The 26,872-nt window shown below is 45.5% G+C and overlaps 1 protein-coding gene across 3 annotated transcripts in view; it reads right to left on the reverse strand.

Moving 5' to 3' along the window:
• Positions 1-26,872, reverse strand: part of LOC139264387 (lysophosphatidylcholine acyltransferase 1-like) — a 312,596-nt gene that overhangs the window by 137,320 nt on the left and 148,404 nt on the right. For all 3 annotated transcript variants that reach the window (XM_070880756.1, XM_070880758.1, XM_070880759.1), the window contains exons 4-5: positions 18,551-18,663; positions 3,482-3,542 (exon numbers count right to left, since the gene is read on the reverse strand). In XM_070880756.1, the coding sequence (XP_070736857.1) occupies positions 3,482-3,542; positions 18,551-18,663 (174 nt within the window). The remainder of the gene's footprint in view (positions 1-3,481; positions 3,543-18,550; positions 18,664-26,872) is intronic.

Here is a 26,872-nt window from a genome sequence, read left to right on the forward strand (position 1 = left end):
CTACGCCGCCTCCAGGCCAGGTCCAAGATCACCCAAACCTGTCGTTGAACTGCAGTACGCGGATGACGCCTGCGTCTGCGCACATTCTAAGGCTGAACTCCAGAATATAGTCGATGTATTCACCGAGGCATATGAAAGCATGGGCCTCATGCTTAACATCCGTAAGACAAAGGTCCTCCACCAACCTGTCCTCGCCACACAGCACCGCCCCCCAGTCATCAAGATTCACGGCGCGGCCCTCGACAACGTGGACCACTTCCCATACCTCGGGAGCTTAGTCAACAAAGGCAGACATTGATGCGGAGATTCAACATTGCCTCCAGTGCGCCAGTGCAGCCTTCGGCCGTCTGAGGAAAAGTGTGTTCGAAGACCAGGCCCTCAAACCTACCACCAAGCTCATGGAGTACAGGGCTGTAGTAATACCCGCCCTCCTGTATGGATCAGAGACATGGATAATGTACAGAAGACACATCAAGTCACTGGAGATATATCCCTAACGATGTCTCTGCAAGATCCTGCAAATCTCCTGGGAGGAGAGATGCACCAACATCAGTGTCCTCGCCCAGGCTAACAGCCCCAGCATTGAAGCACTAACCACTCTCGATCAGCTTCGCTGGGCAGGCCACTTAGTTCGCATGCCAGACACGAGACTCCCTAAGCAATTGCTCTACGCGGAGCTCCTTCATGCCAAACGAGCCAAAGGTGGGCAGTGGAAATGTTACAAGGATACTCTCAAAGCCTCCCTGGTGAAGTGCGACATCACCACTGACACCTGGGAGACCCTGGCCGAAGACTGCCCTAGGTGGAGAAAGTACATCCGGGAGGACGTTGAGCTCCTCGAATCTCAATGCTGCAAGCGTGAAGAGGTCAAGCGCGGAAGGAGCGTGTGGTAAATCAGTGCCACTCCTTCCCCCGACGAATATCTGTCCCACTTGCGACAGGGTCTGTGGCTCTCGTGTTGGACTGTTCAGCCACCAAAGAACTCACTTTAGGAATGGATGCAAGTCTTCCTCGATTTCGAGGGACTGCCTATGATTATGATAAGAAGATTAAGGGATGCTCTAACTGAGGTGTTGAAAATGATTAAAGGATTTGATAAGATAGATAGAGAGAAGCTATTTCTTCTAGTGGGAAAGTCCAGAACAAGGGGGCATAACCTTAAAATTAGAGCTAGGCCGTTCACGGGTCAGGAAGCATTTCTTCATGCAAAGGATAGTGGAAATCTTGAACTCTCTTTCCCAAAAAGCCATTGAAGCTAAGTCTATTGATAATTTCAAAACTGAGATTGATAGATTTTTATTTTGCATGGGTATTAAAGAATATGGAACAAAGGCATGTAAATGGAGTTAAGATACAGAACAGCCATTATCTAATTGAATGGTGGAATAGGCTCAAGGGACTGAATGGCTTGCGCCCATTTCTATGTTCCATTGGGAAAGTACAGTGGCTAGAAACAGAGGAATTTTAATTTTTTTGATATAAAACTGCACAAATTCGTGCATATAGTCTCTGTTCCAGTTGCTGTAAAAACTGTCCTGAAATGTGAAGGGGATGGTTTTCACAGCGTTTGGGTTCCGAAGACATTACTGCTGCTTGAAGTAGTTCCACAAAATAAACAGGCCAAAAAACAATATTTTAATATATTCACAGTGATGTAAACCGTAGTATTTAGATGTAACTACAGAAAACTGCTTTAAGTCAAGAGCATCACTAAATATAAATAAACTGTGGGCCTCTATGAACACAATTTACTAATCCCAAATCAGAATATATATATATATTTTTTTTAAATTTAGTATTGTACTACTATGCTAAATACCATATATGAAGACCTTCTCAAGCTACTATGGGCTTGAAATTCTGGATGGATCCGGGAAGGCATCGCAAAAGACGGTTTTTGGCGCGCAATGTGCATGTGCCGAAAACCAGCTTTTCCAATCTGTCAAGTTCTGTTTTGACAGATCGCACGCATCTCGGCCGCAAGGACATTCGCATGGGCAAGATTGCGCTATTTACCCATCTTTTGCCCAGCGAATGTCCTTAAAACTCTTGCGCCTGGCCTACTTTTACCAGCGTTAAGAGTTTTAAAACACAAAAAACATAAAAATAAAATTTTAAAACCCTGCCCACTAAGGTAAGTTTATTTTAAACCCCAATTACAAAACTTTTTTTTAAAAAAATCGGAAAAATATATTTTTTTTCTTAACGCATTTATTAACTTTAATTTCAATTAATTTTAATTATGTGAGATGTGTTTAATTTTTGTGTTGCGTTTAGTGTTTTATTTTCTCATTAATAGCAATGAGAACTTGTAGATAGTTCTCATTGCTATTAATGAGAATACTGTATCCAATCAGTTATGCAGTCACACGTGGCTGCACCTTCTGTGTTCGATGGGAGCACGCTTCAAAGCGCGGGAAGAGAAGGCCACCTCACCGGAATCACAGGCGCCTCCGGGACCACCAGGTAACTTCGTAAAAATTCTGGGGCGGAGGCGTACGTCCGAAAGAAGCCGCTGACCAGAATTTCAGGCCCTATATAGTTATGCCAATAGGGTACTCTTAATTCTTCATCTCAAATTCTTTCCAATAGTGACAGAACTGTAAACACTAATGCGCCGTAAATTGCGGCCTCTCCGGGTGTGTACGATGTGCGCACGCGCCCGAAGAGGCAAAGTGCATGCACCTAAACCCGACACTTGTGATCTGTCAAAATTCACAACAGATCGCACGCAATTTTGACAGATCGCATGCATCCCCAGGAGAAGAGCCTTCGCAGGTGGAGATTTGGGATATTTGCCCAGCGAATGTCCTTAAAACTCTTATGCTGTTCCGTCTGCTTTTACCAGGCGTAAGAGTTTTAAAAGATAGAAACATTAAATGTTATCACTAATTTTTATATTAAAAACTCTGTCCATTAAGGTAAGTTAATTTTTAATTCTATTAAAACATTAAAAAATAATTTTAAAAATGTTTTCTAAAACATTTAATTTAATTCAATTTCAATTAATTTTAAATATGGGAGGTGATTTTTAATTTATGTTTTGTGTTTGTGTTTTTGGGGGTATTCTCATTGATTGTACGGAGCTCCCATTACTAAGGGAACTCACTATTACTATCAATGAGAATACTCCATGTTCATTGGTGGTCCAGGCCCATGTGATCCCAGGATTCCCGAATGTTCCTGGGATGCGTAGGTCCCTGCACCAGGCAACAAAGTGTTCGTTCCTACGGGACCACTAGGACCTTTTGTTAAAAAAATTTGGGTTGGAGGCATCCGCCCACAGGAAGCCTCCAGCCACAATTTCTGACTCAAATGCTTCAATCTAGTGTTACACAACTTGAAATGTTCTCTCCAGACACCACCCAAACAAAATTGTACTGTGAGTGATTCATAGTTCAAGTGGTTACATTCTAAACATTTTATTTGTCCATTATGTTTTATTAAAACTCTTGTGTTGACAATAAAATTATAGCCTTACCAGGTTTGAAGGTGATCAGACAGGATCTGTTAGTACATGTGCCCTCTGGGAATATCATTACCTAGAATTAAGATCATGAAATGTTCAACTGAAAAATACAGCAGCACTTACTTTAACAAATAATTTTTAAAAGTGCATACTTTTATGGAAATCGTGACTTTTATGGAAATCGTAACTGCTAAACAAGTTGAGCATGTGATAAGTTAAAAACATTTTAAAAAATATACCCATTCAAAAAAATCTAAAAATTGCTAACCTCACTTCCATTTTAGAAGGATAATTCACAATGAAACTGGAACACATTTCAACAAATAAAAACATTTTGGGGAAAGGGTGATCCAGTGAATTAGCAAAACTGCCTCTGGGACATGGATTTGAATCTAGCAAAGACAGATGGGATGACAACCTCTCTTGTTTGGGTTTTTATTGTTCAAATTCATTTCATGCAGGATGCTCAGAGCCAACAATTCCTTGTAGGCATAAGTTCCTAACTCAGAGATGCCCATCTCAAAGAAGACTGAATGTGTCTGGAATGGGAAAAAGGATGACAAGAGTTTGGGTGGAGCCATTTAAACATGCTAAATTAGGAGTGCTTGGTGCTCACAGCAGCTGTCTAACTTGGGAGAATGTCCCACTTCTTAGCAATAAAAGTGCACTACCACCATGTTGCTCATAAGAATATTTCCACTGAGTTATAAACCTATACATTTTGCAGCCCAATGTGACAAAAATGAAGCATTTTTATCGATATCATCTTTCTTTGTCACAGTACATATGGGGGCCGAAATTGCCCCTTCCGATAAGGTCTCTGGCAGCTTTTGCTGTTGGTACACTCTCTGTGGCATGGTGGCCCGGCCGCCCTTAAAGGGGAGGGTGCACTGCCGTGGCCACCATGTTATTTTTTTCAATTGAACTTATTTATTTATTTATAAAAATCGGCTGACTGCCAGGTCGGTTCGATAATTATAGCTGCAGGTTCGGCTGGGCTGCCAACAGGCAGCCTGGCACCCCCTCTTTGGTGCCAGGCTGCTGGCCTGGACGAAATCCTCCCTGGTGGCAGTGCTTGCAGCAGCTCTCCCTTTTAACTGAAGGGGAGACACGTTGTGATGCGCCATTGCGATGACGTCATCAGTGTGGCGGTGATGACCGATAGCCTCGGCTACTCTGCCCCGCCCCCACTTCCGCCCCGCTATTGACGGCCACTTTGCCCCACCCCCACCTCCATGATGAGGCCACTTCCGTCCCACTCGAAAAAAAATTCCCGAAGTGCTGAATTTTGGCAGTTAGGCTCCCCAGAACACATCGAAAACGATAGGTACGCCTCGTTTCCGGCGTTTGAAGACCAGATTCACTCACCAAAAATGGTACAGCTTGATTTAATACAATAGATCCAGAAAATAGATAGAGACTTTCGTCTTCTATCCGCCCATTTAACCGTCGCGATGGAGGTTACCACCCATATTTGATTATAAATGAAAACTAACATCCCATTATCGCCGGCGTAACTTTCGGCATAGAATTATCACCAGGAATTAGCTGAACCGCCCACCCATATTTTTTTTTAAATAAAATCTGATGTCATCACTTGTGCACTGCCTAGAAGCCTATTTATAATGGAAACTGACACCGAAAAAGTGCCCAGATAATCGCCGAGCGTTATTTTCGGCATCTTGCCCATATAGTGTCCAAATGATCGCTCGCCCAAAATGAGGCTCTAGAAAAGCTGCACTCACCTGACCTAAACCCAGCAGTATGCACACCATTTTGTAACTCAGAGGACTTTTATCAAAAGTTCATGGGAGCATTGAAGTCATTAGTGAGTGATTTTAAAATGAATTTTGAGCTTCTATTGCGTTTGTAGAGGACAATTTAATAATTTTGAAGACACAATAGGACATTTATAGTAATTTCTCAGTCAGTATTGATGACTACTTACATGCTGCACAATACAGATGGGAGAAGGTTTATTGAAGAGCATTGTGCCCAAAGAAGTGACAGACCGTTGAGGAGGAGGAGACCTTACACCAAACGCATTTACAGGGATAAGCGATCATACCTGGATTTTTCCGATAACACCTTAGGAGGCTGCGCTTCTGAAAGGAGGTCATCAGTGAGAAATGTCAGCTAATTAAGAGATCTGCAGCCAACCAGCACCATCAGGACAGCACTGTCTGTTGAGGTTAAGGTTACTGCGGCACTTTTTTTTTATGCATTGGGCTCCTTTCAGGTCTCAGCTGGCGACATTTGCAGTATCTCTCAGCACGCCATATTGCTGCATTCGACAGGTGACTGAAGCCCTTTAACACTTGCAGGATGGACTTTATAAACTTCCCTATGACTAGGGAGGCTGAGTGAGAGGGTTTTGGGTTTCTCGAGAATAGCACACTTCCCCAAGGTGCAGGGAGCAATAGGCTGTATGCACATCGCCCTGCGAGCACCTTTTCAGGATGTAGAGGTATTTTGGAACTGAAAAGGATTCCACTCCCTGAATGTGCAACTCGTTGTCGACCACAAGCAAATAATCATGGCAGTAAATGTAAATTTTCCAGGGTGCGCACATCTTGAGTGAGAGCACTGCCTCTGATCTGTTTAAGAGTCAGCCACAAGGTCATGGTTGGATGCTGGGGGATAAAGGATATGGCCTTGCCAGCTGGCTCATGACCACCCCCACCCGCGTAAGCCCCAGACGGAAGCCGAGAAGCATTACAACGAAAGCCACACACAATATCAATGAAAAGACAATTGGAATGCTTAAGCAGCGCTTCAGATGGCTGGACCACTCAGTTCATTGTGGTGTGTGCTGCATGTTGCATAACTTAGCTATCAGGAGGGGACAAGAATTGCTGTTCCACCACAGGAGAGAGGGGAGGCGGAAGGAGGAGGACGAGGACCTTGGGGAGAATAATCAGGCTGGCGTTGAAGCCATAGAAACATAGAAAATAGGTGGAGTAGGCCATTCGGCCCTTCGAGCCTGCACCGCCATTCAAGAAGATCATGGCTGATCACCCACCCAGCACCCACCGACCCCCCCCAGCTCCAACCTTCAACTCCCTCCCGAACACATCCAATGAACTGGCATTAACTCTCAGTGGCAGGGAACCCCACAGGCCAACAACTCCCCGAGTGAAGAAGTCTCTCCCCATCCCAGCCCCAAACAGCCCATCCCCCATCCCAAGACCATGCCCCCCCCCGCCCCGGCTCCAGACCAACCCAACACCGGGAACACTCCCCCCCCCCGCACCCAACCCACCCCGTCTCGTCAGAATCCTTCCCAAATGCTGAACATCCCCGGATGTCGAGCCCCCAGCCCTGGCCACCCCGGAGCCACGCCCCCGCGACGCCAACCGCACCACATCCACTAACCGCCATCTGCGCAGTCAACCCATCCACCCCACTCCGAACACTCCCTGCACCGAGGCACAGAGCCCCCAGGCCCACCCCTCCAACACACTTCGCCCCCCCCCCCCCCCCCCAGACCTCCGCTGCAATGTGGCCCCTCTCGTCCCCCGCCCTGGGTTTCTCCACCCCCCACCTCCACCACTCTCCCCTCCATCCCCCACTCTCCCCTCCATCCCCCACCTCCACCACTCTCCCCTCCATCCCCGCCCCAGTCTCCCCTCCACTTCCCTCTGCCTCCCCGCACAGGCTCCCACCTTGGGGGCGGTAACCTTCTGGGGCCGGGAATTTTAGCCCCCAGCGTGGAAGTCCTGCTCCCGCCGCAGAATTGGCCTTACCACCCCTCAATGGAAGCGGAGTGCAATTTCCCACACTCCACTTCCTTTGGGGGCAGTTACCGGGGCACGACTGGATGCTCCTGTGACAGTTTGAACTGGTGCTCTCCACTCTCTGTGGTAGCCGTGCCCTCACCCCACCCGAGACCGCAGGAAAAGCCCGGTGGTAGTTACCCAGCTGCATGTTAACTCAGCAGCTCATAAATGAACGCTTTGCATGAAGTTATGTTGGTGACAGTTACAGTTGTGTTACGTTACGTTTCATCCTGCCCTGCCCACGCCATTGTTGGCAACCCCTGTATTGATGTTTAACCTTTCTGTTTTTGGAAGACACTGCACAACAATGTTAAGTTAAATAAAAATATTTAATAACTACAACATCTGAACCAATTTTTATTTAATCAAATTAAAATGAAAAAAATAAACATATATACATGGATATAAACACCCATTTCCCCTTCCCCCCCCCCCCCCCCCCGCCCCCCAGTGAAATTTAAAAAATATTAACAATTTTTCAACAACAATTATAGTACAGGTGCAGCGTCCTGAATTCGGAACCCTTGGGACGGAGGCAGTTCCGTAATTTGCATTTGCTGCATTTTGGAACGTCTTTGAGGTTCGGGTATTTCTGGATTTCAGAATGTCAGAAGGGGGGGGGGGAGGCTCAACAATGAGCTGTTCATGTCGCCGGGTGGGGCCCAGGCCGCCGCCGAGGTGATGTTTGCGCTGGCCGACGAGGTGGGGTCCGAGGTCGGGCGGCGGCGAGGGGCAATGAGGTGAGGCACAAGGTCGGGCGTCGGTGAGGTGAGGCCCGAGGTCAGACGGCGAGGTGATGCCAGGCAGCGGCGAGGGGTGGTGTGGAGAGGCCTAAGGTCAGGCAGCGGCGGCGAGGTGAGGCCAGAGATCGTGCAGCGGCGGTACCTTGAGGTCGGCATGCTCCGGATTCCGAAACAATTTACGGATTCCGGACGACCCTGCCACCAATCGGTCTGGAGTCCGGATGCTGGAACATTCCGGATTGTGGACACTGCACCTGTACAGGTGCAGCAGCAGCCAAGTTCATGGCACCGTGGCTGGCTCTGCTGCACAGGTGGGCAGGAAAAAGAGTGGGAGAGCTATGGTGATAGGGGATTCAACTGTAAGGGGAATAGATAGGCGTTTCTGCGGCCACAACCGAGACTCCAGGATGGTATGTTGCCTCCCTGGTGCAAGGGTCAAGGATGTCTCTGAGCGGGTGCAGGACATTCTGAAAAGGGAGGGTGAACAGCCAGTTGTCGAGGTGCACATTGGTATCAACAATATAGGTAAAAAAAAGGGATGAGGTCCTACGAGACGAATTTAAGGAGCTAGGAGCTAAATTAAAACATAGGACCTCAAAAGGAGTAATCTCGGGATTGCTACCAGTGCCACGAGCTAGTCAGAGTAGGAATCGCAGGATAGCTCAGATGTCCAATGTCCTGGGGGGAGTGTTTGCTAGTGCTGTTGGGGAGGAGTTAAACTAATATGGCAAGGGGATGGGAACTAATGCAGGGAGACAGAGGGAAACAAAATGGAGACAGAAGCAAAAGACAGAAAGGAGATGAGTAAAAGTGGAGGGCAGAGAAACCCAAGGCAAAAAACAAAAAGGGCCACTGTACAGCAAAATTATAAAGGGTCAAAGTGTAATAAAAAGGCAAGCATGAAAGCTCGGTGCCTCAATGCATGGAGTATTCGGAAGCCAGGAGAGGGCTCTGAGCTAGTTAGAGTGGGCGAGAGCTCAGATGAACAGGGCCCCAAGAAAGAATGCAAAAGGCAGGAGGCAACAGAGCAGAATAGCACTGGGGTAAGTGTAAACCACAAGGTGGTAGGAAGGAACAATATGTATGAATATAAAGGGGCGCAGGAGGGGTCAAAACTAAAAATCATGGTTTAAAAACTAGGATTAAAAGACTCTACCTAAACGCACGCAGCATTCGAAATAAAGTAAATGAGTTGACGGCACAAATCATTACAAATGGGTATGATTTGGTGGCCATTACAGAAACGTGGTTGCAGGAATGCCAAGACTGGGAATTAAACATACAGGGGTATCTGACAATTCGGAAAGATAGACAAGAAGGGAAAGGAGGTGGGGTAAGCTCTGTTAATAAAGGATGATATCAGGGCAGTTGAGAGAGACGATATTGGCTCGAATGGACAAAATGTTGAATCATTGTGGGTGGAGATTAGAGATAGTAAGGGGAAAAAGTCACTGGTGGGCGTAGTTTATAGGCCCCCAAATAATAACTTCACGGTGGGGCGGACAATAATCAAGGGAATAATGGAGGCATGTGAAAAAGGAACGGCAGTAATCATGGGGGATTTTAACCTACATATCGATTGGTCAAATCAAATCGCATGGGGTAGCCTTGAGGAGGAATTCATAGAATGCGTACGGGATTGTTTCTCAGAACAGTATGTTACAGAACCGACATGGGAGCAAGCTATCTTAGATCTGGTCCTGTGTAATGAGACAGGAATAATAAACGATCTCCAAGTAAAAGATCCTCTCTGAATGAGTGATCACACTATGGTTGAATTTGTAATACAGATTGAGGGTGAGGAAGTTGTGTCTCAAACGAGCGTACTATGCTTAAACAAAGGGGACTACAGTGGGATGAGGGCAGAGTTGGCTAAAGTAGACTGGGAACACAGACTAAACGTTGGCACAATTGAGGAACAATGGAGAACTTTTAAGGAGCTCTTTCATAGTGCTCAACAAAAATATATTCCAGTGAAAAAGGGCAGCAAGAGAAGGGATAACCAGCCGTGGATAACCAAGGAAATAAAGGAGTGTATCAAATTAAAAACCAATGCGTATAAGGTGGCCAAGGTTAGTGGGAAACTAGAAGATTGGGAAAATTTTAAACGACAGCAAAGAATGACTAAGAAAGCAATAAAGAAAGGAAAGATAGATTATGAAAGTAAGCTTGCGCAAAACATAAAAACAGATAGTAAAAGCTTTTACCGATATATAAAACGGAAGAGAGTGACTAAAGTAAATGTTGGTCCCTTAGAAGATGAGAAGGGGATTTAATAATGGGAAATGTGGAAATGGCTGAGACCTTAAACAATTATTTTGCTTCGGTCTTCACAGTGGAAGACACAAAAACCATGCCAAAAATTGCTGGTCACGGGAATGTGGGAAGGGAGGACCTTGAGATAATCACTACCACTAGCGGGGTAGTGCTGGACAGGCTAATGGGACTCAAGGTAGACAAGTCCCCTGGTCCTGATGAAATGCATCCGAGGGTATTAAAAGAGATGGCGGAATTTATAGCAGATGCATTCGTTATAATCTACCAAAAATCTCTGGACTCTGGGGAGGTACCAGCGGATTAGAAAGCAGCTAATATAACGCTTCTGTTTAAAAAAGGGGGCAGACAAAAGGCAGGTAACTATAGGCCGGTTAGTTTAACATCTGTAGTGGGGAAAATGCTTGAAGCTATCATTAAGAAATAGCGGGACATCTAGATAGGAATAGTGCTATCAAGCAGACGCAACATGGATTCATGAAGGGGAAATCATGTTTAACTAATTTACTGGAATTCTTTGAGGATATAACGAGCATGGTGGATAGAGGTGTACCGATGGATGTGGTGTATTTAGATTTCCAAAAGGCATTCGATAAGGTGCCACACAAAAGGTTACTGCAGAAGATAAAGGTACCCGGAGTCAGAGGAAATGTATTAGCATGGATCGAGAATTGGCTGGCTAACAGAAAGCAGAGTCGGGACAAATGGGTCCTTTTCGGGTTGGAAATCGGTGGTTAGTGGTGTGCCACAGGGATCGGTGCTGGGACCACAACTGTTTACAATATACATAGATGACCTGGAAGAGGGGACAGAGTGTAGTGTAACAAAATTTGCAGATGACACAAAGATTAGTGGGAAAGCGAGTTGTGTAGAGGACACAGAGAGGCTGCAATGAGATTTAGATAGGTTAAGCGAATGGGCTAAGGTTTGGCAGATGGAATACAATTTCGGAAAATGTGAGGTCATCCACCTTGGAAAAAAAAACAGTAAAAGGGAATATTATTTGAATGGGGAGAAATTGCAACATGCTGCGGTGCAGAGGGACCTGGGGGTCCTTGTGCATGAATCCCAAAAAGTTAGTTTGCAGGTGCAGCAGGTAATCAGGAAGGCGAATGGAATGTTGGCCTTCGTTGCGAGAGGGATGGAGCACAAAAGCAGGGAGGTCCTGCTGCAACTGTACAGGGTATTGGTGAGGCCGCACCTGGAGTACTACGTGCAGTTTTGGTCACCTTACTTAACGAAGGATATACTAGCTTTGGAGGGTATACAGAGACGATTCACTAGGCTGATTCCAGAGATGAGGGGGTTACCTTATGATGATAGATTGAGTAGACTGGGTCTTTATTCGTTGGAGTTCAGAAGGATGAGGGGTGATCTTATAGAAACATTTAAAATAATGAAAGGGATAGACAAGATAGAGGCAGAGAGGTTGTTTCCACTGGTCGGGGAGACTAGAACTAGGGGGCACAACCTCAAAATATGGGACAGCCAATTTAAAACCGAGTTGAGAAGGAATTTCTTCTCCCAGAGGGTTGTGGATCTGTGGAATTCTCTGCCCAAGAAACCAGTTGAGGCTAGCTCATTAAATGTATTCAAATCACAGATAGATAGATTTTTCACCAATAAGGGAATTAAGGGTTATGGGGAGCGGGCGGGTAAGTGGAGCTGAGTCCACGGCCAGATCAGCCATGATCTTGTTGAATGGCGGAGCAGGCTCGAGGGGCTAGATGGCCTACTCCTGTTCCTAATTCTTATGTTCTTATGTATAACATGACACTGACCACCCACCCCCTCCTCCTCTCCCCCCACTCTCCTCCTCCTCCAACAGTCAACAAATTTATAACATAACAATACAAAAACAAGAATAATGTCCCCCCCCCCCACCTGCAGCCAGACTTCCCTTTGCCTCTACCCCACCCCCCATTCCCCTTTCCCACTTATACCCCCCCCCCCTTCTACCTGCATTCACACCAAGCCGCCTTGCAACAGGGCACCTCGAGTGCTGCTGCTGTGTGGGGGCTGACAGTGGTAGAGTCACAATGGAAGCTGGAGAAGAAGTTTCCAAAGAAACGTCTTCAGAGTCAGAAGCATTACAATCATGATGTTAATTATATGTGACGTCTGTCAGTGATATTTATAGCAGTAGTGTTGCTACTCGTACATATGCCTAAGTAGCGTGAACATTCTCATGTCACCCTGACTCGCATCTGTCGACATGGGCGATATGGCACCTTGGGGTTCAGTGCCGTATCCCGAGACCACCGCCTGCCGCATGGCATCGACGGAATCAGCCATTCTCCGCATTGCCGCAACCACCTGTGCCATGTCCTCCGAGATACGCACAGTCAGTGGTCAATGCGACCGGTCAATCCACCCATTGCCTGGAGGAGCTCTCAACTAATGTCGATACTCGTCCTTGACAGTTCAACCATGTCCAGGTTGACACCGGCCTGTTGTTGAGCAATCCTAACTCGCCGAACCAATGTCCGCGGGGACGGCGTAGGCATTGGACCACTCGGAGGTGCCCTGCTGCAAGGGGCTTGGCCCCGCTGCTTCCTCAGTGGAAGACGACGTGGTCACAGGAACATTGGAGCAGCCTACTTGAGGCTAATCATCCGCCTCCTCACTGCTGTCCTCGGTGGTCAACAAGACCTGAACAAAGACCTGAATCTCTTGATGCCTCAACTCTTCCTGATTGCTCCTGGGGACCTAGAAAACATAAATGAGGTGAGTAGGTGAAGGGGTGGCCAGGGTGACATGAGAATGTTCACGCTACTTAGGCATACGTACGAGTAGCAACACTACTGCTATAAATATCACTGACAGACGTCACATATAATTAACATCATGATTGTAATGCCATGCAGACCCTGTACTATGATATTTCATGATCCCATCATTTATTACAAAACATTACATCAATCATATTACACTGAAATGGCATTAAATTAATTTAAATCACCAATACTTTTGGAAATCTTCCTCCGCAAAGGTGACAAGAGCATGGCATAAGCTAATTGCCTAGGTACTATTACAGATTATTACTAGATACTATTACTATTACACAACACACAGATAATTCCCAATTAGTCATCACCCATGTTATTCATCGTTAACATTATATGCTCATATGCTTTGTATGCAATTGAATGCATGGTTATATCTACGGTCAGAGAATACATTTAATAAGATCATGGTTCGGAACTAACGCACGACACCAAGATTACCAGCTTAATTACAATCTGGCAGATCTACATTTTAATTAAGTCATTGCATCATTACAATTATAAATTTTATAATTTAATACTTACTCTTCCAGAACCAACCAGGTCATTCCAGCGCTTGCGGCACTGGTTTGGCTGACAGACTTCATGGGCCATCTACGAAACTACATCGACAATCTCCGCCCATATCCACTGGGCAGGGCAGCATTTGCTTCCTCCGAAAACCTCTTTGCTCTCCTTCTCCCACCCATCTCTGCCACATCACTCCCCTCACCCACATCACTCATTCCCGACTCCACGTAATCCATTTGAATTTTTATAATCTGCTTTTCAAACAACTGCTCTCTCTACTCTCTCAAGTCTTCTGAGCATGCACAGATGACCCCTGACCTCATGTATCATGGGAAAAGTTAATCACCTAAAAAAAACACGCATGCACAGAACGGCCGTTGCTATGGACACTGTCCTTGCACGACGGAATAAATCGCTATTGCCCATTTCACATCACTATGGCTATCGCCCAAATTAAAAAAGCGAAACAAGCTGTTTTTAAAATGGGCGATATTCTGGCGATCCTGAAAAATATTAAAACCACTAACGCTGGAAAAATCGGCCATTTTTGGGTGATATCGATGTAAAAGGAAAGTTTAGCCCATTGTGTTTTGCCAGATGTCAAAGGGAGGAGGCAAAGACATTCAATTGAAATACAAGCACCTTGCAAGTTTTATTTGTATTTAGAGCTTGAGACGCATTTAAATTTCCTTTGTTTCATTCATTTGTTTGGAAAAAAATATATTTCTCAACCTGTACGGTTCAAATTGAGTAGTCTGTCTGAAGCCATCAGAGACAGATAGGCCGGAAAGACAGATAGCGATAAACGTCCATGTAAAGATTAATATTCAGGGACCATATGACAGGCCTATTTTCTATTGCAGTTCAGTGCAGTCACTGATTATTATTTTCCATATTCCAAGGCAGAAATATTAAGCTTGTATCTACAACAACAATCTGTGTTTATATAACACCTTTAACGTAGTAAAATGTCCCAAGACGCTTCACAGGAGTGTCATAAAACAAAATTTGACACCGAACCATGTAAGAAGAAATTAGGGCAGATGGCAAGAGATAGGTTTTAAGGAGCATCTTAGAGGAAAGAGAGGTAGAGAGGTTTAGGGAGGGAGTTGCAGAGATTAGGGCATAGACAGCTGAAGGTATGGCCACCGATGGTTGAGCGATTAAAATCAGGGATGTTCAAGAATTAGAGGAACGGAGACATCTCGGGGAAGGGTTGTGGGGTTGGAAGAGATTACAGAGATGGGGAGGGGCGAGGCTATGGAGGGTCTTGAAAACAAGGTTGTTTAACTGGGAGCTAATGTAGGTCTGTGAGTACAGGTGTGATGGGTGAACAGGACTTGGTGCGAGTTAGGACACGAGTAGTCGAGTTTTGGATGACCTCAGGTTTACAGAGGGTAGATGGTTGGAGGCCAGCCAGGAATGCAATGGAATCGTCAAGTCTCAATGTAACAAAGATATGGATGAGGGTTTTAGCAGCAGATGAGCTGAGGCAGCGGCGAAGACAGGCGATGGTACAAAAGTGGAAATAGGCAATCTTGGTTATAGCGTGAATGCGTGGTCAGAGGGTCATTTCAGGGTCAAATGTTGCGATCAGTCTGGTTCAGCCTCAGAGATGCGAGGGAGAAGGATGGAGTTGGTGGCTCGGGAACGGAGTTTGTGGCAGGGACCAAAGACAATGGCTGCAATCTTCCCAATATTTAGTTGCTGGAAATTTCTGCTTATCCAATACTGGATGTTGGATAAGCAGTCTGACAATTTAGATGCAGTGGAGGGGTTGACAGAAGTGGCGGTGAGGTAGAACTAGGTGTTGTCAGCGTACATGTGGAAACTGACGCAGTGTTTTCGGATGTCATCATCGAGGGGCAGCATGTAGATGAGAAATAGGAGGAGGCCAACGATAGATCCATGGGGAACACCAGAGGTAACGATGCGGGGGCAGGAAGAGAAATTATTGCAGGTGATTCTCTGGCTAGATTAGATGGATAAGAATGGAACCAGGCAAGTGCAGTCCCACCCAGTTGGATGACGGTTGGGGGGAGTGTTGGAAGAGGATGGAGTGATCGACTGTGTCAAAGGCTGTAGACAATCGAGAAGGATGAGGAGGGATAGTTTACTTTTGTCAGTCACATAGGATGTCACTTGTGACTTTGATAAGAGCTGTTTTGGTACTGTGGCAAATTTAGTGTGCCATTGCTTCTGTCCACTTGTCCATTTAGACTAATAAATCTTTTTGGCAATCTTTAACCTAAGCCACAGTCTAGCAAAGTATTTATCACCTTTCGAAGTCAAGGAAGATCAAATGACGGCATGCGATATATCCAGAGAGCCAAAATATAATAAAGAGGGTTCTCTGGAAAAAAAACAGAAAGTGCTGGAAATGCTCAGCAGTTCAGTCAGCATATGTGGAGAGAGAAACAGAGTTAAAGTTTCAGGTCGATGACCTTTCGTCAGAACTGGAAAAAGTTGAGATATAACAGGTTTTAAGCAAATTAGAGGCAGGGAAAAGGGGAGGGGAGGAAAGAACAAAAGGGAAGGTCTGTGATAAGGTGGAAGGCAGGAGAGATTCAATGACAAAAGGTATGATTATACAAGGGAAAAGGAGATGGTAATGGGACAAGTAAAGAAACAAAAGATGGGTCGGCACTTGCTTAAAACCTGTTATATCTTTAATTTTTTCCAGTTCTGATGGAAGGTCATCGACCTGTAATGTTAATGATGCTGCCTGACCCACTAAGTATTTCCAGGATTTTTTTAGTTTTTTTCAGATTTCCAACATCCACAGTATTTTGCTATTGTAAAGAGGGCTCTCTGTCTGACCCCTGGGCTCATTAGAAGCTACCTAGCTATTAAGCAGGTAAAGGCACATTCTAGCTCAACTGGAGCAAGGACTTGCCGAGGGGACTCAGGGCTTACCTTTGGAAGAAGTCCGAGATGTTAAGTCCATAAAAGAAAAATATCTAGTGAATACCCAAAAACCTAACAACTTCAATAGTTTACAAATATCTACTGCTACAGAAAGATGGTCTTCAAAAACTTTCTGATGAGTCTACTGTCTAATTAGCATCACTCTCCTCACAACACTGAAAGGTCAACATATTCTGTGATCCAAGTCATCAGGGATTTAAAATGGTGGAATCCAAATATTAGGAATCAAATTCTGAATAACTTCAGTGTCCAAATATTTAAAAAACAAAAACTATAACACAACTTGGAATTTAAAAGTCACATGGTCTAGGAACTCAACATTGTGACCTTGAGGGGTGCATTTATGGTGCAGCCCGAGACCTGTAGTTGCAATATGGCTTTCAGCCAGTCCGTACCACAGATAAAAATCAAATAAAAACAGCAAATGATGGAAATACACAGCAGGACAGGCAACATCTGTAAAGAGAAATGACAAGTTAAACTCTTCATCAGAACTACATGTGCAATGCAGCTCGCCCCATTGGAGCTAAAATTTAAATGTTTTGATAAAAATAGAACACATTTACAATCAATTCTAGGTAGGTTGTAAAAAAGTGTCGATGAGCACTTTTAACAGTTACACTTCACTGGAGTTTCTTTCCATGCAATGTTAAACCAAAGCAATGTGAGACAACCTCATCTACGGAGGACAGGTTCGTTCCCAGTGCTGTGTGGCAGGGGCAGGTCGGTAGAGAACCTTTGTCTTATGGTTGTTTAGTGTAAAATCCATAATCTCGTACACTTTGGTTAAGGTGTTGATGATGGTTTGGAGTTCGACCTCCGAGCGCAAGCGTTATCTGCATAATGTAATTCAATGACAGAGGATGGGACGACCTTGGAACTGGACTGGAGGCGACGGAGGTTAAACAGTTGCCCGTTTGTTCTGTGGATTAGCACACCAGCGGTGAGCTTATTGAGGAGGAGATGGAGCATTGCAGCAAGGAAGATCGAGAAGAGTGTTGGTGCGATGACACAGTCTTGCTTGACCCCAGTTTGCACGTGTATTGGGTCTGTAGTGGATCGGCTGGTTAGGATCACGGCTTGCATGTCATCGTGAAGCAGGCGGTGGATGGCAACGAACATTTGGGGGCAGCCGAATTTGAGGAGGACACACCATAATCCCTCATGGTTGACAGTGACAGTTAAAGGCACTATATAAATACAAGTTATTGTTGTCAATTAAACCACTTTCCAACAACTCAAAGTTGCAGTAAATGCATCCCAAGGTGATGAAGCTGATCCACGTCTCAGAACTGCCCAGCTCTTTACAATGTACCTCTCATGATGTTGAGTAAATATCAAGCTTCTAATATGCGAGATTAAGAAGAAAAACTGATTGCTGGAAGCCAGAAGTGAATTTTAGTACCTTACTCCCAACATTATATAAGTAGAATGTCCGAAATCCAGAGTTCTAAAAAACGGAATTGTCCGAAAACTGGACACTGTGCAGATTGCAAGGGTCGTTGTCTGGAATCCGGAAATATTTCCCGAAAACTGGACTTTTAAGCTGTACATACCTTTCTCCAAGCAGGAATCCCAAAAAATACGCAGCCCGGCACGGCCTCAAGGTTGCCGGATTCAGGCCATCGGATGTAATGTTCCAAAATCCGGAAGTACACGAAAGTCAGCCCAAGGGTTTCCGGATTCGGGACATCGGATTGAAACCGAAATCCGGAAATAGCCGAAAATCGTCCACGAGGTTTCCGGATTTGGGACGTCAGATTTCTTCTCCGAAATCCGGAAATACCTGAAACTCGGCCCAGGAGTTTCCTGATCCGGAACGTCGGATTTCTTCTCTGAAATCCGAAAAAAAAAACGAAAACCGGAATGGTTTTGGTCCCAAGGTTTCCGGTTTCGGGACATTATACCAGCTTTCTTTTTCAGATAGATATTGACCAACCTGTTGTGCATTTCCACTTTATTTCGTATAATATATATATTTATTTACATCACATATGCACACACAGCATCTTAGTAAACTTGGAAAGAGAGTTGTAACAACGAGAGAAAATAAAAATTCACCTGTGGCCATCTGCCATTCGACAGAGCTCTTTGCTTTATTTCTTCAACTGTTTTCCGACGGGAATGCTGGTCTGAGCGAGATACTAAGACTGGCTGAATGTACTTGATCAAAGCTGGTGAAAAAAATGTCACAAGACTCAGCTAAATTGAACAAAAGCTTGAGAATCTTGTGTGGTTCACAGTGCTATCCAATATAGAATAATTGAAAATGGACACTTTGTACAATTTCAAGATTTTAATAGTGTATTCTTGAGCTAATTATAACCAGGGTTATCACAATATTACACTTGACAAGGATACATTTCTTTATACAATAACCTGTTTTGCCCACATCATGCAGTCATAAATCTATTGTTACTGAAAAGCAACAACAATTAGAAGCTGCTGACGTTTCCTGGTTCTGTATGTGACTGCTACAGACACCTGTATGTGACGGGGCAGTTAGAGCATCAGGCCCATAGAACCGTAGAAGTTTACAGCACAACAAATAGGACTCATTTGTGGGAGGTTCTTTTATCACAATATTGGGATATACTATAAATTATCTTTCTTTTAAAAAAATATGACCAAATCAAATTTGCTTGATGTCAGATTGCATCCATGCAGTCACAGTGGAGAATGAAACAGAAGTGTTGTTACACTACTCCTATCTCTTACTTTGGCCTCCACTGGCCAAAGACCACCCTAAGTGGAGGAAGAGCCAGGAGGGAGCTGAGCATCTCGAGTCTCGTCGCCGAGAGCATGCAGAAAACAAGCGCAGGCAGCGGAAGGAGCGTGCGGCAAGCCAAACTCCCCACCCACCCTTTCCTCCAACGACTATCTGTCCCATCTGTGACAGAGACTGTAATTCCCATATTGGACTGTTCAGTCACCTGAGAACTCACTTTTGGAGTGGAAGCAAGCCTACCTCGATTTCAAGGGACTGTCTATGATGATGATCTCTTACTCCAGTGCTCTGTCATTAGCCAATGGACATGGTCTCACCGACCTTAAATAATGGTTAAAAAATCTCACCTACCGAAGGGGACACTTAGGATCTTGGCCTGTTAGGATCTTTGCATTTTATCGGGATATCTACATTATTAGGCTACGATTTATATATTCTCAGTTTCATGAGGGGAGAGCGAAGAAAGATAAGTGAATACTTGGCATAAGACCAGTAATATCTCGCAATTGTTTATGAATGATTCTGCTGGGTTCACTGCTCCCCTGAAAACTAGTGATTTTTTAACCATTATTTAAGGTCTGACATTTTCTAACAAACATCCAATGCCCTTCACTGAGACAATAGGCAGAAGACCTTGGTTTGCTTTCATTCAGAAGGGAATAGATTGTGTTTCATTTGACAGTTTGTTCCAATTCATTGGAACCAGGGGTCACAAATTGAATTTGTACAAGGCCAGAACTAGGTTACATGTTAGGAGGTGGTTCATTTCCCAAAGATTAGTGGACCTCTGGAACATGATGCCGTCTCATGCAGTGGATACTGATTCGCTAACCCCACATGTTCTGAGCGAGAGCTGAACCTAATTCTGGCTGGGGAGGAGATTATTGTTGCCAATTTAAGTGTATCTAAGGGTTAAGTCATGGCAGGAGAGCTCGGTCGGGTGTTATGCTCCTCTTGTACCATGTGGGAACTCAGGGACGACACCAGTGTCCCTGACGACTATATCTGCAGGAAGTGTATCCACCTCAAGCTCCTGACGGTCCGCGTTGCGGAGTTGGAGCTGAGGGTGGATTCACTCTGGAGCATCCACGATGCTGAGAATGACGTGAGTATCACGTGTAGCGAGTTGGTTGTACCGCAGGGAAAGGGTCCACAGCCAGATAGGGAATGGAAGACCAACAGGAAGAGCAGTGCAAGGAAGGTAGTGCAGGAGTCCCATGTGGTCATCCCCCTGCAAAACAGATACACTGCTTTGGGTACTGTTGAGGGGGATGACTCATCAGGGGAGGGCAGCAGCAGCCAAGTTCATGGCACCATGGCTGGCTCTGCTGCACAGGAGGGCAGGAAAAAGAGTGGGAGAGCAATAGTGATTGGGGATTCAATGGTGAGGGGAATAGATAGGCGTTTCTGCGGCCGCAACCGAGACTCCAGGATGGTATGTTGCCTCCCTGGTGCAAGGGTCAAGGATGTCTCGGAGCGGGTGCAGGACATTCTAAAAAGGGAGGGAGAACAGCCAGTTGTCGTGGTGCACATTGGTACCAACGACATAGGTAAAAAAAGAGATGAGGTCCTACGAAACGAATTTAAGGAGCTAGGAGCTAAATTAAAAAGTAGGACCTCAAAAGTAGCAATCTCGGGATTGCTACCAGTGCCACGTGATAGTCAGAGTAGGAATCGCAGGATAGCGCAGATGAATACATGGCTTGAGCAGTGGTGCAGCAGGGAGGGATTCAAATTCCTGGGGCATTGGAACCGGTTCTGGGGGAGGTGGGACCAGTACAAACCGGACGGTCTGCACCTGGGCAGGACCGGAACCAATGTCCTAGGGGGAGTGTTTGCTAGTGCTGTTGGGGAGGATTTAAACTAATATGGCAGGGGGTGGGAACCAATGCAGGGAGACAGAGGGAAACAAAAAGGAGGCAAAAGCAAAAGACAGAAAGGAGATGAGGAAAAGTGGAGGGCAGAGAAATCCAAGGCAAAGAACAAAAAGGGCCACTGTACAGCAAAATTCTAAAAGGACAAAGGGTGTTAAAAAAAACAAGCCTGAAGGCTTTGTGTCTCAATGCAAGGAGTATCCGCAATAAGGTGGATGAATTAACTGTGCAAATAGATGTTAACAAATATGATGTGATTGGGATTACGGAGACGTGGCTCCAGGATGATCAGGGCTGGGAACTCAACATTCCAGAGGTATTCAACATTCAGGAAGGATAGAATAAAAGGAAAAGGAGGTGGGGTAGCATTGCTGGTTAAGGAGCAAATTAAGGCAATAGTTCGGAAGGACATTAGCTTGGATGATGTGGAATCTATATGGGTAGAGCTGCAGAATACCAAAGGGCAAAAAACGTTAGTGGGAGTTGTGTACAGACCTCCAAACAGTAGTAGTGATGTTGGGGAGGGCATCAAACAGGAAATTAGGGGTGCGTGCAATAAAGGTGCAGCAGTTATAATGGGTGACTTTAATATGCACATAGATTGGGTTAACCAAACTGGAAGCAATACGGTGGAGGAGGATTTCCTGGAGTGCATAAGGGATGGTTTTTTTAGATCAATATGTCGAGGAACCAACTAGGGGGGTGGCCATCTTAGACTGGGTGTTGTGTAATGAGAGAGGATTAATTAGCAATCTCGTTGTGCGAGGCCCCTTGGGGAAGAGTGACCATAATATGGTGGAATTCTGCATTAGGATGGAGAATGAAACAGTTAATTCAGAGACCATGGTCCAGAACTTAAAGAAGGCTAACTTTGAAGGTATGAGGCGTGAATTGGCTAGGATAGATTGGCGAATGATACTGAAGGGGTTGACTGTGGATGGGCAATGGCAGACATTTAGAGACCGCATGGATGAACTACAACAATTGTACATTCCTGTCTGGCGTAAAAATAAAAAAGGGAAGGTGGCTCAACCGTGGCTATCAAGGGAAATCAGGGATAGCATTAAAGCCAAGGAAGTGGCATACAAATTGGCCAGAAATAGCAGCGAACCCGGGGACTGGGAGAAATTTAGAACTCAGCAGAGGAGGACAAAGGGTTTGATTAGGGCAGGGAAAATGGTGTACGAGAAGAAGCTTGCAGGGAACATTAAGACGGATTGCAAAAGTTTCTATAGATATGTAAAGAGAAAAAGGTTAGTAAAGACAAATGTAGGTCCCCTGCAGTCAGAATCAGGGGAAGTCATAACGGGGAACAAAGTAATGGCAGACCAATTGAACAAGTACTTTGGTTCGGTATTCACTGAGGAGGACACAAACAACCTTCCGGATATAAAAGGGGTCGGAGGGTCTAGTAAGGAGGAGGAACTGAGGGAAATCCTTATTAGTCGGGAAAATGTTTTGGGGAAATTGATGGGATTGAAGGCCGATAAATCCCCAGGGCCTGATGGACTGCATCCCAGAGTACTTAAGGAGGTGGCCTTGGAAATAGTGGATGCATTGACAGTCATTTTCCAACATTCCATTGACTCTGGATCAGTTCCTATCGAGTGGAGGATAGCCAATGTAACCCCACTTTTTAAAAAAGGAGGGAGAGAGAAAACAGGGAATTATAGACCGGTCAGTGGGTAAAATGATGGAATCAGTTATTAAGGATGTCATAGCAGTGCATTTGGAAAGAGGTAATATGATAGGTCCAAGTCAGCATGGATTTGTGAAAGGGAAATCATGCTTGACAAATCTTCTGGAATTTTTTGAGGATGTTTCCAGTAGAGTGGACAAGGGAGAACCAGTTGATGTGGTATATTTGGACTTTCAAAAGGCTTTCGACAAGGTCCCACAGAAGAGATTAATGTGCAAAGTTAAAGCACATGGGATTGGGGGTAGTGTGCTGACATGGATTGAGAACTGGTTGTCAGACAGGAAGCAAAGAGTAGGAGTAAATGGGGACTTTTCAGAATGGCAGGCAGTGACTAGTGGTGTACCGCAAGGTTCTGTGCTGGGGCCCCAGCTGTTTACACTGTACATTAATGATTTAGACGAGGGGATTAAATGTAGTATCTCCAAATTTGCGGATGACATTAAGTTGGGTGGCAGTGTGAGCTGCGAGGAGGATGCTATGAGGCTGCAGAGCGACTTGGATAGGTTAGGTGAGTGGGCAAATGCATGGCAGATGAAGTATAATGTGGATAAATGTGAGGTTATCCACTTTGGTGGTAAAAACAGAGAGACAGACTATTATCTGAATGGTGACAGATTAGGAAAAGGGGAGGTGCAAAGAGACCTGGGTGTCATGGTACATCAGTCATTGAAGGTTGGCATGCAGGTACAGCAGGCGGTTAAGAAAGCAAATGGCATGTTGGCCTTCATAGCGAGGGGATTTGAGTACAGGGGCAGGGAGGTGTTGCTACAATTGTACAGGGCCTTGGTGAGGCCACACCTGGAGTATTGTGTACAGTTTTGGTCTCCTAACCTGAGGAAGGACATTCTTGCTATTGAGGAGTGCAGCGAAGGTTCACCAGACTGATTCCCGGGATGGCGGGACTGACCTATCAAGAAAGACTGGATCAACTGGGCTTGTATTCACTGGAGTTCAGAAGAATGAGAGGGGACCTCATAGAAACGTTTAAAATTCTGACGGGGTTAGACAGGTTAGATGCAGGAAGAATGTTCCCAATGTTGGGGAAGTCCAGAACCAGGGAACACAGTCTAAGGATAAGGGGGAAGCCATTTAGGACCGAGATGAGGAGGAATTTCTTCACCCAGAGAGTGGTGAACCTGTGGAATTCTCTACCACAGAAAGTTGTTGAGGCCAATTCACTAAATATATTCAAAAAGGAGTTAGATGAAGTCCTTACTACTAGGGGAATCAAGGGGTATGGTGAGAAAGCAGGAATGGGGTACTGAAGTTGCATGTTCAGCCATGAACTCATTGAATGGCGGTGCAGGCTAGAAGGGCCGAATGGCCTACTCCTGCACCTAGTTTCTATGTTTCTATGTCTCTTACAGAAGGTCGGTACTGCAGGGAATTCAGGGCCAGATTGATCTCCTGGACTAATTTTGCTCGCCTAGATGAGCTGGAGAGGAATTTCCCAGATTTTCTTCCCCTCAAATTGGCCTGGGTTTTGTAATCTGGTTTTTCACCTCTCCCAGCAGATCACATTTAGGTGGGGTGGAAAGCATATATAATGATACACAAGGTATCGCAACTGTGTGGGGCAGGCTCAATGGACTAGAGAGTCTTTACCTGTCCATCATTACCTTTAACCCCTACTCTGTTTTCTGTTTTGTAGCCAGCTTGCTATCCATTCTGCTACTTGTCCCCTGACCCCACATGTTCTGACTTTAATCATGTGTCTACTATCCCATTATACTTATAGGAATTCCATTTACGTACGAAATCCCCATCAGCACACGAAAGTTTTTTGGAAATCCAAATATACTGGACCTGAAATTGTGGTTGGAGGCTTCCCACGGGCAAGTAAAATCCACACTTACCTGAAAGCCCCAGACCTACGAAGACTTGTGCTACTGGGCTTGCAGGCATATGCCAGCGTAAAGCCTCATGCTGATGGGATCAGGTGGGCCAGCCCAACCAATCAAAAAGGGGAATTCCATTTACGTATGGAATCTCCATAAGCACAATAGGAATCACATAAGAAATACATTTTCACACAACCTAAATAAAAATAAATCATCACGTTTAAAATTAATTAAAATACAATTTAAACATTTAAAACAAAAAATGTATTTAGAAAATATATTTAAACATTCTTAAAGGGACCAAAAATAAACTGCACTAATTTTAAAGGCTTTGAATGTTTAAATGATTAAAAAATACCTTTTAATAGTTATTTAAACCCTTACGCTGCTAAAGGACGGCCTTATGCTGCTTTTACCAGGCGTAGAAGTTGCATGGGCATTCGCTAGGCAGTAGTTGGTCAAATAGCCCAATCTTGTGCCAGCAAATATCCATTTCCTTCAGATTCTTACGATCTGTCAAGCGGAAACCCGGAACTTGTAGAGCACTTTGCAGTCATAGGCCCTGGAAAATCCGTGCTAGTGCCACCCAGTGCATTACCCTGTTACTTCCTCAAAGAATTCAATAAGATTAGTCAAGCATGATCTTCCCTTTTGAAATCTGGGGTGACTATTATATTTTCAGTTTCTAGATGTTTTTCTATAACATTTTTGAGTAAGGATTCCATTTATCTTTCCTACCGCAGACGATAATCTAATTGGTCTAGTTCCCTGGACTTGTTCTGCTTCCCTTTTTATATATAAGAATCACATTAGCTGTCCGTCAGTCTTCTGGCACTATTCCTTTTTCTAATGATTTTTCATAGCATCTCTGCTATCTCTTCCACAACTTCTTTTAATATGCGCAGATGCAATCCATCCTGAGCAGGGGTTTTATCCACTCTTAGGGCCCAAGTTTCGGGTGGAGTTGCTCCTAGTTTTTTGGAGCAACTAGTTTAGTTTGGAGTATGTTAGAAATTGCAATTCTCGGATATTAGTTTGCTCCAGTTCTAGTGAGTTAGTTTAGGTTGGCTTTAGGTAAGGTACTTTTTTTTCCAAAAGGGGGTGTGTCCAGCCACTCAGGCCTGTTTGGCAAGTTTCGGCAGTGAAAACTTACTACAAACTAACTGAGGATGGAGTAAGTGTCCACTTTTGTAAGTTCTGAAAAACCTTACCGAGAGTTAAGTTTAGTGCAGGCACAGCCAGAAGCATTAAACACAAAGGACACATCAACACCACAACAGCTGGGGGTAAGGGAAGTTAGAGGATTTTCCATAAACACCTTCACAACAACATTAAAGAAGCACAGTACATTTAAAGCGCTAAGCACTAAACAAAGCTCAAAAACTACTAAGCAATTAATTAATAAAAAATAGAAGGAAACCTGCACCTAAAGCACCAAGACCAAAGTAATAAGAAATCAATCAATACAAAATAGAAGTCCTACCTTTATGTGAAGGGAAATGTGTCTGTCAGTGTCTCTCACTGTAATGTCTCTCTCTCTCTCTCTCTGACTGTGTGGGGTGTTGTGGGGGGGGGGTGTGGGTGGGGGGGGTGCGGGAGAGGCTGGAAGGAGTCAGCCCTGCTCACTCCTCCGGCCCCTCAATCATTGAGTGCCCCCCAGCCCACGCTCCCCCCTCCATCTCCGTTTCCACGCTCCCCCACTCCATCCCCGTTGCCACGCTCCTCCCTTCCATCCCCGTTGCCACGCTCACCCCCCTCCATCTGTTGCCACGCTCCCCCCCCCCTCCATCCGTTGCCACACTCCCCCTCCCCCCCTCCACCGTTGCCACGCTCCCCCCCTCCATCCGTTGCCACACTCCCCCTCCCCCCCCTCCACCGTTGCCACGCTCCCCCCCTCCATCCGTTGCCACACTCCCCCTCCCCCCCTCCACCGTTGCCACACTCCCCCTCCCCCCCCTCCACCGTTGCCACGCTCCCCCCCTCCATCCGTTGCCACACTCCCCCTCCCCCATTGCCACGCTCCCCCCCTCCATCCGTTGCCACGCTCCCCCCCCCCCCCGATCCGTTGCCACGCTCCCCCCCCTCCATCTGTTGCCACGCTCCCCCACTCCATCCGTTGCCACGCTCCCCCGCCCCCCCCGGTACCCACGCCCCACCCCCCCCCTCCCGGTACCCACGCCCCCCTCCTCCTGGTACCCACGCACCCCCGAGCCATTGCGCAGGCGCACATGCTCCAACGCG

This window comes from Pristiophorus japonicus, chromosome 5 (assembly GCF_044704955.1).
Source record: "Pristiophorus japonicus isolate sPriJap1 chromosome 5, sPriJap1.hap1, whole genome shotgun sequence".
Taxonomy (NCBI): Eukaryota; Metazoa; Chordata; class Chondrichthyes; family Pristiophoridae; genus Pristiophorus; species Pristiophorus japonicus.